This window comes from Hemibagrus wyckioides, linkage group LG26 (assembly GCF_019097595.1).
Source record: "Hemibagrus wyckioides isolate EC202008001 linkage group LG26, SWU_Hwy_1.0, whole genome shotgun sequence".
NCBI lineage: Eukaryota > Metazoa > Chordata > Actinopteri > Siluriformes > Bagridae > Hemibagrus > Hemibagrus wyckioides.
The window spans coordinates 22,253,450-22,267,740 of record NC_080735.1 but is presented as its reverse complement, the minus strand read 5'-3'; the positions used below and the strand labels follow the sequence as shown (position 1 = coordinate 22,267,740).

General features: G+C 43.4%; 2 protein-coding genes across 4 annotated transcripts in view; both read left to right on the top strand.

Moving 5' to 3' along the window:
- Positions 1 to 1,900: 1,900 nt before the first annotated feature.
- ears2 (glutamyl-tRNA synthetase 2, mitochondrial) lies at positions 1,901 to 8,448 on the top strand. 2 transcript variants are annotated; one of them, XM_058381199.1, is made up of 9 exons: positions 1,901 to 2,225; positions 2,463 to 2,618; positions 2,761 to 2,950; positions 3,022 to 3,494; positions 3,625 to 3,733; positions 3,835 to 3,988; positions 4,087 to 4,217; positions 4,335 to 4,470; positions 8,122 to 8,448. In XM_058381199.1, exons 1-9 carry the CDS (start codon positions 1,985 to 1,987, stop codon positions 8,200 to 8,202), a joined length of 1,671 nt encoding a protein of 556 aa, XP_058237182.1. In that variant the 5' UTR covers positions 1,901 to 1,984; the 3' UTR covers positions 8,203 to 8,448. The 2 variants fall into 2 exon arrangements, with proteins under 2 accessions (XP_058237182.1, XP_058237181.1); XM_058381198.1 differs by having other exon boundaries at positions 1,904 to 2,225; positions 8,119 to 8,448.
- Positions 8,449 to 8,532: 84 nt separating this feature from the next.
- LOC131346419 (ADP-ribosylation factor-binding protein GGA3-like) overlaps positions 8,533 to 14,291 on the top strand; it is a 47,617-nt gene continuing 41,858 nt past the window's right edge. The window contains exon 1 of one of the 2 annotated variants that reach the window (XM_058379829.1): positions 8,533 to 8,741. In XM_058379829.1, coding sequence (XP_058235812.1) covers positions 8,699 to 8,741 — 43 coding nt within the window. In that variant the 5' untranslated portion in view covers positions 8,533 to 8,698. The remainder of the gene's footprint in view (positions 8,742 to 14,291) is intronic. The other variant, XM_058379831.1, reaches the window with a different exon arrangement.

Here is a 14,291-nt window from a genome sequence, read left to right as displayed (position 1 = left end):
GAAGGTCTGAGAGCGAGTATTTTCTTTCTTTTTTAACTGAACTCACTTTTTATTACAGATTAATGAAAACTGAATCTCAGAGTTGATTATTATTTGTTTCCTCTTTCATTATATTTAACTAGAGAGATAGAGATATCTGAATATGTGGAATATTAAATATTTAAGATGTTGAACACACACAGAGGTCACACAGTCTGTGTTAGCGGTCAGCTCTGTAACATAATCAGTGGTCATTTTCTTTAAAATGCAAAAGCTTTAAAATAAACAGCTGCAGTCTGAAACCTCGGATTATTAGATTTGACCGTTCCATGTTTAGCTCCATCACACTTGTTTATAACATAAACACTGACCGGTTTATTAAAGTCCTGAATCTGACTGCAGAATCTGAGTCTGTGATCAGACCGAACTATCATGTCTGTTACTTTCACATTCATTCACACCTGGACGTCTGAGGAACTGGTTCTGTTCACACCCAGTATTCCCAGGTAACCCAGTATTCCCTGGATGCCCAGTATTCCCAGGATGCCCAGTATTACCAGGACTGCCTCCAGATCCACCTCCAGGTTCCAGTAGAAAGCTGAGTGAAGATGACTGAATGTAAGTGTAGTGTTAGAGACTCAGGGTAATCAGGATGTGATTCAGTCACACTCAAATAATTACATAAAATGTTATTATTACAAATAATAATGTGTGTGCGTATATATATACGCACACACACATTATTATTTGTAATAATAAAATTTTATGTAATTATTTGAGTGTGATTGAATATAAAACACACACACACACACATATATATATATATATATATGTGTGTGTGTGTGTGTGTTTTATATTTTCTAAAGCTACTTCATGTCACAGTGTTCACAGTGTTAGCACTATTGGCTAGAGCTAATGCTAACTTCCTCTCCTTAAATTCCCGAACACACAGCTGCTCAATGCTGCATTTCCTCTGTGCTGGAAATCCACAAATCCCACCGGTGCGCACACACACACACACACACACACACACTGGCTGTGGCGCCCTGTGTTTATGGAGCGAGTCAGTATTTTAGCGAGCCAGCTTTGATTGTGGTGCACACCTGTATTTTCAGGTAGAGACTTCCTCCCTGACTCCGCCCCTTTCCTTTGATTCTTAAAGAGCTGTGGCGCCTCCATTACTGAGTGAACACACACACACACACACCAGACACATCTTCATATGACACGTTGACTCTGTGTGTGTGTGTGTGTGTGTGTGTGTGTGAAAGAGTGTGTGTGTGTGTCAGTCAGTGTGAAGGTCTTCACTCGGGGTGTGGACACTATTGGCCGAAGCAGTAAGACATGGACATTCACGTTGACGAGTGTTTCAGCGTAATTACAGAACAAATTTCATCCAGTTCATCTATCTAAAAGTGAGCAGGACCATGTCCAAAGTGAGGACCGGGAGCACTGTCCAGAACACACGATAACACACTGTCCAGAACAGCACACAGCACCACCATGTGGAGAGTCAAGGAACTGACAGAGAGAGAGAGAGTGAGAGAGAGAGACAGATACACAGTACTGACACTGGAGTCTCCTTCGCCACATCACACACACACACACACTTCCTCTCCTAACACAGAATCTTCACCACATCCTAAATCAGTTAATTATCAGTATGTGTGTGTGTGTGTGTGTGTGTGTAAACCTGCTGCTGTTAGAGAGAATTAATCAACACCTTCAGATCTGTGACTTGACCAGTGCTGAGGGATAATTACATATAAATAATATAACATATTAACATTAATATCAAGTTAATAAAATAAGAAGATAAAAGCATTTCGTCTCAAACACACACACACTTTTATTATGAAATCTGTACGCTTTTATTATGAAACGTCATTTCCGCTGCGTGTTGCTGAAACACACTGTGTGTGTGTGTGTGTGTGTGTGTGTGTGTGTGTGTGTGTGTGTGTGTGTGTAAAATCATGTTCTCTCCTTGTGTGTATTAAATGACTTCATGATGTCATCAGTGTGTGTGTTGCGGTGTAACATGGTGGTGTCCCGGCTCCTCGGTGCCGGCGGTCTGGGGCTCGGTTCCGGTCAGATCTCCGGGTTCAGCGCGCGCTTTCATAATCATCTAGGTTGGAGTGTGTGGGGGCTCAGAGACATTACACACACACACACTGCACACACTCACAGCGGAGGGGTGTGTGTCACGGAGAGAGAGGTGCGGGTCCGATTCGCCCCGAGTCCCACCGGTAACACACACACTCACACACACAGACATACACACAGAGGATGAGTGATTATCATTTATTGAATCTGCTTTACTGATCAAATCTACAGCTGCGTTTTATCCTCAAGGTCAAAAGTCAAAGGAAATCTGCAAAACTCTGTAGAGATGAAACATTGTAACAATTTCAAACGTTTATCATAAACATTGTGTGTGTGTGTCTGTGTGTGTCTGTGTGTGTGTGTCTGTGTGTGTGTGTCAGGGTTTCTGCACCTGGGCGGTTTGCGTACAGCGCTCTATAACTTCCTGTTTGCGAGGCAGCATGGTGGGAGGTTCATCCTGCGGCTTGAGGACACGGATCGGTCCCGCCTCGTACCCGGGGCAGCGCTGGACATCGAACACACACTCCAGTGGGCGGGTATGACATCACCATGACAACACCTCACTGTTACTAATAACATGATCACACCAGCATTACCTACATGATGAGGATCAATTCCCCAGTAATCAGTCTGTGTGTGTGTGTATATATATTTATTTGTGTATGTGTGTGTGTGTAGGAATTACCCCGGATGAGAGTGACTCTAGAGGAGGTGTGTATGGTCCGTATGTCCAGTCTCAGCGGTTGAGTCTGTATTCTGCTGCTGCAGTGTCTCTGATAGAATCAGGCCACGCCTACTACTGCTTCTGCACCAATCACAGATTAGAGCTGCTCAAGACGGAAGCACTGCGCAGAGGACAGACACCACGGTAGTACACACACGCACACTTTTTAGGTAGGTACAGCGTTTCAGGTATGGTGATAAGTGTGTGTGTGTCAGATATGATAACAGGTGCAGGCATCTCCACGCTGATCAGGTGCAGGAGAACCTGGCTCAGGGAAAACCCCATGCTGTTCGCTTTCGTCTGCACATGAAGGCGGAGCCGTTCGAGGACCTGGTGTTTGGTTGGACGGGGCACGCGGTGGGGGAGGTGGAGGGAGACCCTGTGATCCTGAAGAATGACGGATTCCCCACCTATCACCTGGCCAACGTGGTGGACGATGCACACATGCACGTGAGCCATGTTCTGCGTGGGGCTGAGTGGCTGACCTCCACCTGTAAACACCTGCAGTTGTACCGTGCCCTGCACATGACTCCGCCCACTTACGCTCACCTGCCGCTACTGCTGAACCCGGACGGAAGCAAACTGTCCAAACGGCAGGGGGACATCTACATCTCACACTTCAGACAGCAGGGAGCCCTGCCCGAGGCGCTACTCGACCTCATCACTAACTGCGGCTCCGGGTTCCACTGTGAGTGAGTGTGTGTGTGGGGGGTGCTGCTGGTGGGTCCCGGGGGAGGACAGCAGGAGTTTGGGGGGGGCTTAGTGATTCACTCTTACAGTCAGTGAGTCAGCAGTCTGTGTGTGTGTGTGTGTTGTAGCTAATCGTGTTGGCCGAAATCTGAAGGAGCTGATAAGCGAATTTGACATCTCAAAAATCGTAACACACTCGGCTGTGCTGGATCTAAAAAAACTCCCAGAATTTAACAGGTCAGGAGTACCACCCCCCCACCCACCACATACACACACCCTTACTGTGTTTGAGGTGTTGTGTTTAAATAAAAATAGTGTGTGTGTGTGTGTGTGTATAGGGTTCACCTGCAGCAGCGTATTGAGGATGAGCGTCAGTGTCGCCTCCTGGTGGACGAAGTGAAGAATCTCCTCACACTCACTTACACTGATCAGATACAGGAAGAGAAAGTTCTGGATCACAATTACATCCTCAGAGTACTGCACATGAGGAAGGTACACACACACACACACACTGTAAAGCTACACTCAGGTCTGCTGGAAGACTGTGTGTATTATTGTTAAATGTGTGTGTTTTGTGTGTCTGTCTGTAGCGTCATATCTCATCAGTGAGAGACCTGCTCTCTCCCATGTACTCGTACCTGTGGCTCCGCCCCTCTGTATCCCGGCAACAGCTGGAGGAGATGAGCTCTGAATCACATGACATCATCAGTCGCATCATGCAGTGAGACTCCACCTACTTATTAATGGTGTGTGTTTGGGTGTGTGTAAGAGACTATAATCGTGAATACACTTCTGTCTGTCTGTGTGTGTGTGTGTGTGTGTGTGTGTGTGTGTTTAGGGTAATTAAAGGATGTAATGGTGAATACACTCCTGAGTTCCTCACAGGGGAACTGAAGCTCATCGCCAAAAAACTACGGAAAACCAAATACAGTTCAGTTATGAAGCTACTGAGACTTGCTCTGACTGGACAACAGGTAACACACACACACACACACACACACACTGTTCAGCCATTACAAAAAAACGGACAAGTATAAGGATTTGAGTGAGTTTGACCAAAGGGGCAAATTGTGATGGCTAGACCACTAGATCAGAGCATCTCCAAAACTGCAGCTCTTGTGGGGTGTTCCCAGTCTGCAGTGGTCAGTATCTATCAAAAGTGGTCCAAGGAAGGAACAGTGGTGAACCGGAGACAGGGTCATTCAGCTCAAACTGCTGAAGAAGTTAATGCTGGTTCTGATAGAAAGGGGTCAGAATACACAGTTTGTTGTGTATGGGGCCGCATAGCTGCAGACCGGTCAGGGTGCCTGTACTGACCCCTGTGCACTGCTGAAAACGCCAACAATTTCAATTAAATTCAATTCAATTTTATTTGTATAGCGCTTTTAACAATGAACATTGTCTCAAAGCAGCTTTACAGAACATAGGAAACAAAAAACATACAAAAAGTCTTGGATGTTAGACAAAATCATCCCTAGTGACCAAGCCTGTGGCGACTGTGGCAAGGAAAAACTCTCTTAGGTGGTATGATGAAGAAACCTTGAGAGGAACCAGACTCAAAAGGGAACCCATCCTCATTTGGGTGAGACCAGAGAGTGGGATTATAAATTATTATAAACACAGAGAGTGGGATTATAAATTATTATAAACACAGAGAGTGGGATTATAAATCATTATAAACACAGAGAGTGGGATTATAAATCATTATAAACACAGAGAGTGGGATTATAAATCATTATAAACACTGAGAGTGGGATTATAAATCATAAACACAGAGAGTGGGATTATAAATCATTATAAACAGAGAGTGGGATTATAAATCATTATAAACACAGAGTGTGGGATTATAAATCATAAACACAGAGAGTGGGATTATAAATCATTATAAACACAGAGAGTGGGATTATAAATCATTATAAACACTGAGAGGGGGATTATAAATCATTATAAACACAGAGAGTGGGATTATAAATCATTATAAACACAGAGAGTGGGATTATAAATCATTATAAACACTGAGAGTGGGATTATAAATCATAAACACAGAGAGTGGGATTATAAATCATTATAAACACTGAGAGGGGGATTATAAATCATTATAAACACTGAGAGGGGGATTATAAATCATTATAAACACAGAGAGTGGGATTATAAATCATTATAAACACAGAGAGTGGGATTATAAATCATTATAAACACAGAGAGTGGGATTATAAATCATTATAAACACTGAGAGTGGGATTATAAATCATTATAAACACAGAGAGTGGGATTATAAATCATAAACACAGAGAGTGGGATTATAAATCATTATAAACACAGAGAGTGGGATTATAAATCATTATAAACACAGAGTGGGATTATAAATCATTATAAACACTGAGAGTGGGATTATAAATCATTATAAACACTGAGAGTGGGATTATAAATCATTATAAACACTGAGAGTGGGATTATAAATCATTATAAACACTGAGAGTGGGATTATAAATCATTATAAACACAGAGAGTGGGATTATAAATCATTATAAACACAGTGTGATATGAACAATGTCCTTTCTGCAGTTATGTACAGTGTACAGTGTGGTGTAGAATGTTAGTGTGTGTATTAATTAGGAGGTTGTTGTCGTCCTCGAAGTCCACATAGGGTCAGCAGCATTGCTTTGATATACACAAATCCTCATGAAGCAGAATCCAGCTGAAGTTGGTCCATCTCTGGATGCCTCAGGATCCTCGCAGGGTTGGCCTCTGTCTACTGGAGCTGGCACAGTCTCTAGATGCCTCGGGATGGGTAGAAAAAGGAACAAGTGGAACAGAATTAGCGTAGCTGCTGTTCATGATATTAGCAGCACTAGATGATAATATGCATTTAATCAGATGTACTGGAGCACGAGGTTATGGGATGAATTATGTGTATGCCAAGATAAAGAGATATGTCTTTAATCTACTGTTAAACTGGGAGACTGTGTCTGAGCCCCGAACACTGTCAGGAAGTTTAGGAGCTAAATACGAAAATGCTCTACCCCCTTTTGTGGACTTTGATATTCTGGGAACTACTAGAAGTCCAGAGTTTTGTGATCTTAAAGAGCGTGGTGGATTGTAGCGTGTTAGAAGACTGGAGAGATAGGTGGGAGCTAAACCAATTAGAGCCTTGTACGTGAGTAGAGCTAATTTATAGTCAATTCTAAGTTTAACAGGTAGCCAGTGCAGGGATGATAATATTGGGGTTATATGATCATATTTTCTTGATCTGGTAAGAACTCTGGCGGCTGCATTCTGGACTAACTGTAGCTTGTTTATTGAAGATGCAGGACAAACACCTAGTAATGCATTACAGTAGTCCAGTCTGGAGGTCATGAATGTATGAACTAGTTTTTCTGCATCAGATACAGATAAAATGTTCCTAAGCTTGGCAATATTTCTAAGATGGAAGAAGGCTGTTTTTGTGATATTGGAAATATGATTTTTAAAGGATAAGTTGCTGTCTAATATTACACCCAGGTCTTTCACTGTTGAGCTAGTAGTAACAGTACATCCTTCTAGGTGCAAGCTGAATTGCGAGAGCTTCTGTGTACTAGTTTTTGGACCAATAAGTAATATCTCTGTCTTATCAGAATTTAATAATAGAAAATTATCGGTCATCCAATCTCTAATATCTTTGACACACTCAGTTAATCTAGACAAATTAGATATTTCATCTGGTTTTGATGAGATATATAACTGGGTATCATCGGCATAACAATGGAAACTAATCCCATGCCTTCTAATGATGTTACCCAATGGAAGCATGTATACTGAGAAAAGCAGAGGTCCTAAAACTGACCCTTGTGGGACCCCGTATTTCACTGGCACTACACTGGACAGTTCTCCATTTAAATCTACAAAGTGGTATGGATCAGACAGGTAGGATCTAAACCATTTTAATGCCTGTCCCTGCATACCTGTGTGATTTTGTAAGCGATCTACAAGAATGCAGCACTAAGATCAAGTAGAACCAAAATGGAGATGTAGCCTTGGTCAGAAGCTAAAAGCAAGTCATTAGTGATTTTAACTAGTGCAGTTTCTGGGCATGTGAGCATCAGAACTGGACCACGGAAGAAGGTGGCCTGTTCTGATGAATCACGTTTTCTTTTACATCACGTGGATGGCCGGGTGCGTGTGAGTCTCTTACCTGGGGAACACATGGCCCCAGGATGCACTATGGGAAGAAGGCGAGCCGGCGGGGGCAGTGTCCTGCTTTGGTCAATGTTCTGCTGGGAAACCTTGGGTCCTGCATCCATGTGGATGTTACTGTGACACGTACCACCTACCTAAGCATTGTTACAGACCATCTACACCCTTTCATGGAAACGGTATTCCCTGATGGCTGTGGTCTCTTTCAGCAGGATAATGCACCGTGACACAAAGCAACCAACTTAATAATAGGCAGGTGGTCATAATGTTATGGCTGATCAGTGTATACACACAGGCCTTAGGTTTGAGTAAATAAGGGAGTGATCAGAGAACGAGTGAGGGGTTTAGTGAAGTAGGTGTGAATTAAGTCTCTCTCCCTCTCTTTCCTTTTCTTTCTCTCCCTCTCTCTTTCCCTTTCTCTCTCTCTCTCCCTCCCTCTCTCTCTTCAGCAGGGACCCAGTGTGGGTGAGATCATGGTCTCTCTTGGTGAGGAGGAGGTTTGCTGTCGCCTACAAAAAAGTTTAGAAGCATAATTCCAGAAGCCCACTTGTTTTGGAGAACTCTAGAACCCTGAGAATCCTGACTGAACTTTAGAGCCCTGATTGAACCCTAGAACCCTAACTGATTTGGAGAACTCTAGAACCCTGTCTGTTTTGGAGAACTCTAGAACCCTGGTGGATTTGGGGAAACTCCACGGCTCAGATTATTTAGTACTGTTCTAATTGAGCTGTAATTTTCTTTGTTTTATACTAAATAAAAAAAAGTGTTTAATATGTAAATATCAGATTGTTGTTTATCTGTGTGTGTGTGTGTGTGTGTGTGTGTGGTGCCTGCCCTGCTGTAGTGTAGTAAAGGGGGCGTGGCCTGATCTGAGCGGTCAGCGCGTCTCATGTGCATGGTCACCTGCTGAGCTCGGCGCGCGCACACACACGGCTGTATATTAGTATTTATTTTTTTATTTAGCCGGTTATATTTAAAGATAAATCTTCTTCCCCCGCGCGCACACACACACACACACACCGCGGCGGGATGGCGGAAGAGCAGTGTGTTGACTTTCTTCTAGCTTGTCTGAGTAAGTTTTTATTTTAAACTCTTCTCATCAGTGTGGTAAAGTGTGTTCGGCGCACGCGCTCTGTTAAAGAGGCACTCTTAAATATAATATAAATATAATAAAGTAAACTATCATAAAGACGCGCAATTAAATACGGAACCTCAGAGTAATGAAGCACGTAGACTAAACTAAACCTGAATTAAACACACACACACACACACACATACTGGACAGAGACTATAGGAATTTTAACCATATATGGACAAATTAGAGTTAAATATAATATAATGTTAAACATATTAAATATTAAAAACAGGAAGCAGGGTGCCTGTGGTCACGTGGTCTTAGACGGCTGTCAATTCCTCTTATGACACACACACACACTCCATCATCACACTCTAACAGACTTACACTGTGAAACACACACACACACACACACACACACTCCATCATCACACTCTAACAGACTTACACTGTGAAACACACACACACACACACACTCCATCATCACACTCTAACAGACTTACACTGTGAAACACACACACACACACACACACTCCATCATCACACTCTAACAGACTTACACTGTGAAACACACACACACACACACACACACTCCATCATCACACTCTAACAGACTTACACTGTGAAACACACACACACACACACTCCATCATCACACTCTAACAGACTTACACTGTGAAACACACACACACACACACACACACACACTCCATCATCACACTCTAACAGACTTACACTGTGAAACACACACACACACACACACACTCCATCATCACACTCTAACAGACTTACACTGTGAAACACACACACACACACACACACACACACACACTCCATCATCACACTCTAACAGACTTATACTGTGAAACACACACACACACACACACACACTCCATCATCACACTCTAACAGACTTACACTGTGAAACACACACACACACACACACACACACACACTCCATCATCACACTCTAACAGACTTACACTGTGAAACACACACACACACACACACACACACACACACACACACTCCATCATCACACTCTAACAGACTTACACTGTGAAACACACACACACACACACACACACACACACACTCCATCATCACACTCTAACAGACTTACACTGTGAAACACACACACACACACACACACACACTCCATCATCACACTCTAACAGACTTATACTGTGAAACACACACACACACACACACACTCCATCATCACACTCTAACAGACTTACACTGTGAAACACACACACACACACACACACACTCCATCATCACACTCTAACAGACTTACACTGTGAAACACACACACACACACACACACACTCCATCATCACACTCTAACAGACTTACACTGTGAAACACACACACACACACACACACACACACACTCCATCATCACACTCTAACAGACTTACACTGTGAAACACACACACACACACACACACACACTCCATCATCACACTCTAACAGACTTATACTGTGAAACACACACACACACACACACACACACACACACTCCATCATCACACTCTAACAGACTTACACTGTGAAACACACACACACACACACACACACACACACACACACACACACACACACACTCCATCATCACACTCTAACAGACTTACACTGTGAAACACACACACACACACACACACACACACACACACTCCATCATCACACTCTAACAGACTTACACTGTGAAACACACACACACACACACACACACTCCATCATCACACTCTAACAGACTTACACTGTGAAACACACACACACACACACACACACTCCATCATCACACTCTAACAGACTTACACTGTGAAACACACACACACACACACACACTCCATCATCACACTCTAACAGACTTACACTGTGAAACACACACACACACACACACACACACACTCCATCATCACACTCTAACAGACTTACACTGTGAAACACACACACACACACACACACACACACACACACACACACTCCATCATCACACTCTAACAGACTTACACTGTGAAACACACACACACACACACACACACTCCATCATCACACTCTAACAGACTTACACTGTGAAACACACACACACACACACACACACTCCATCATCACACTCTAACAGACTTACACTGTGAACACACACACACACACACACACACACACACTCCATCATCACACTCTAACAGACTTACACACACACACACACACAAACACACACACAAACACACACTCCATCATCACACTCTAACAGACTTACACTGTGAAACACACACACACACACACACACACACTCCATCATCACACTCTAACAGACTTACACTGTGAAACACACACACACACACACACACACACACTCCATCATCACACTCTAACAGACTTACACTGTGAAACACACACACACACACACACACACTCCATCATCACACTCTAACAGACTTATACTGTGAAACACACACACACACACACACACACACTCCATCATCACACTCTAACAGACTTACACTGTGAAACACACACACACACACACACACACACTCCATCATCACACTCTAACAGACTTACACTGTGAAACACACACACACACACACACACACACTCCATCATCACACTCTAACAGACTTACACTGTGAAACACACACACACACACACACACACACTCCATCATCACACTCTAACAGACTTACACTGTGAAACACACACACACACACACACACACACACACACTCCATCATCACACTCTAACAGACTTACACTGTGAAACACACACACACACACACACACTCCATCATCACACTCTAACAGACTTACACTGTGAAACACACACACACACACACACACACTCCATCATCACACTCTAACAGACTTACACTGTGAAACACACACACACACACACACACACACACACTCCATCATCACACTCTAACAGACTTACACTGTGAAACACACACACACACACACACACACACTCCATCATCACACTCTAACAGACTTACACTGTGAAACACACACACACACACACACACACACACACACACACACTCCATCATCACACTCTAACAGACTTACACTGTGAAACACACACACACACACACACACACTCCATCATCACACTCTAACAGACTTACACTGTGAAACACACACACACACACACACTCCATCATCACACTCTAACAGACTTACACTGACACACACACACACAAACACACACACAAACACACACACACACACTCCATCATCACACTCCTAACAGACTTACACTGTGAAACACACACACACACACACACACACTCCATCATCACACTCTAACAGACTTACACTGTGATACACACACACACACACACACACTCCATCATCACACTCTAACAGACTTACACTGTGAAACACACACACACACACACACACACACTCCATCATCACACTCTAACAGACTTACACTGTGAAACACACACACACACACACACACACTCCATCATCACACTCTAACAGACTTACACTGTGAAACACACACACACACACACACACACACACACACTCCATCATCACACTCTAACAGACTTACACTGTGAAACACACACACACACACACACACACTCCATCATCACACTCTAACAGACTTACACTGTGAAACACACACACACACACACACACACTCCATCATCACACTCTAACAGACTTACACTGTGAAACACACACACACACACACACACACACACACTCCATCATCACACTCTAACAGACTTACACTGTGAAACACACACACACACACACACACTCCATCATCACACTCTAACAGACTTACACTGTGAAACACACACACACACACACACACACTCCATCATCACACTCTAACAGACTTACACTGTGAAACACACACACACACACACACACACTCCATCATCACACTCTAACAGACTTACACTGTGAAACACACACACACACACACACACACACTCCATCATCACACTCTAACAGACTTACACTGTGAAACACACACACACACACACACACACTCCATCATCACACTCTAACAGACTTACACTGTGAAACACACACACACACACACACACTCCATCATCACACTCTAACAGACTTACACTGTGAAACACACACACACACACACACACTCCATCATCACACTCTAACAGACTTACACTGTGAAACACACACACACACACACACACACTCCATCATCACACTCTAACAGACTTACACTGTGAAACACACACACACACACACACACACTCCATCATCACACTCTAACAGACTTACACTGTGAAACACACACACACACACACACACTCCATCATCACACTCTAACAGACTTACACTGTGAAACACACACACACACACACACACACACACACTCCATCATCACACTCTAACAGACTTACACTGTGAAACACACACACACACACACACACACTCCATCATCACACTCTAACAGACTTACACTGTGAAACACACACACACACACACACACACACACACACACACTCCATCATCACACTCTAACAGACTTACACTGTGAAACACACACACACACACACACACACTCCATCATCACACTCTAACAGACTTACACTGTGAAACACACACACACACACACACACACACACTCCATCATCACACTCTAACAGACTTACACTGTGAAACACACACACACACACACACACACACTCCATCATCACACTCTAACAGACTTACACTGTGAAACACACACACACACACACACACACACACACACACACTCCATCATCACACTCTAACAGACTTACACTGTGAAACACACACACACACACACACACTCCATCATCACACTCTAACAGACTTACACTGTGAAACACACACACACACACACACTCCATCATCACACTCTAACAGACTTACACTGTGAAACACACACACACACACACACACACACACACACACACTCCATCATCACACTCTAACAGACTTACACTGTGAAACACACACACACACACACACACACTCCATCATCACACTCTAACAGACTTACACTGTGAAACACACACACACACACACTCCATCATCACACTCTAACAGACTTACACTGTGAAACACACACACACACACACACACACACACTCCATCATCACACTCTAACAGACTTACACTGTGAAACACACACACACACACACACACACTCCATCATCACACTCTAACAGACTTACACTGTGAACACACACACACACACACACACACACACACTCCATCATCACACTCTAACAGACTTACACTGTGAAACACACACACACACACACACACACACTCCATCATCACACTCTAACAGACTTACACTGTGAAACACACACACACACACACACACACACACTCCATCATCACACTCTAACAGACTTACACTGTGAAACACACACACACACACACACACACACACACACACACTCCATCATCACACTCTAACAGACTTACACTGTGAAACACACACACACACACACACACACACTCCATCATCACACTCTAACAGACTTACACTGTGAAACACACACACACACACAC

Coding starts and splice junctions, on each gene's coding strand:
- ears2 (XM_058381198.1), top strand. CDS start 1,985: ATGATGTCATCAGTGTGTGTGTTGCGGTGTAACATGGTGGTGTCCCGG. Junction 3,495..3,624: donor CTGCGGCTCCGGGTTCCACT/GTGAGTGAGTGT, acceptor TGTGTGTTGTAG/CTAATCGTGTTGGCCGAAAT. Junction 3,989..4,086: donor GAGTACTGCACATGAGGAAG/GTACACACACAC, acceptor GTCTGTCTGTAG/CGTCATATCTCATCAGTGAG.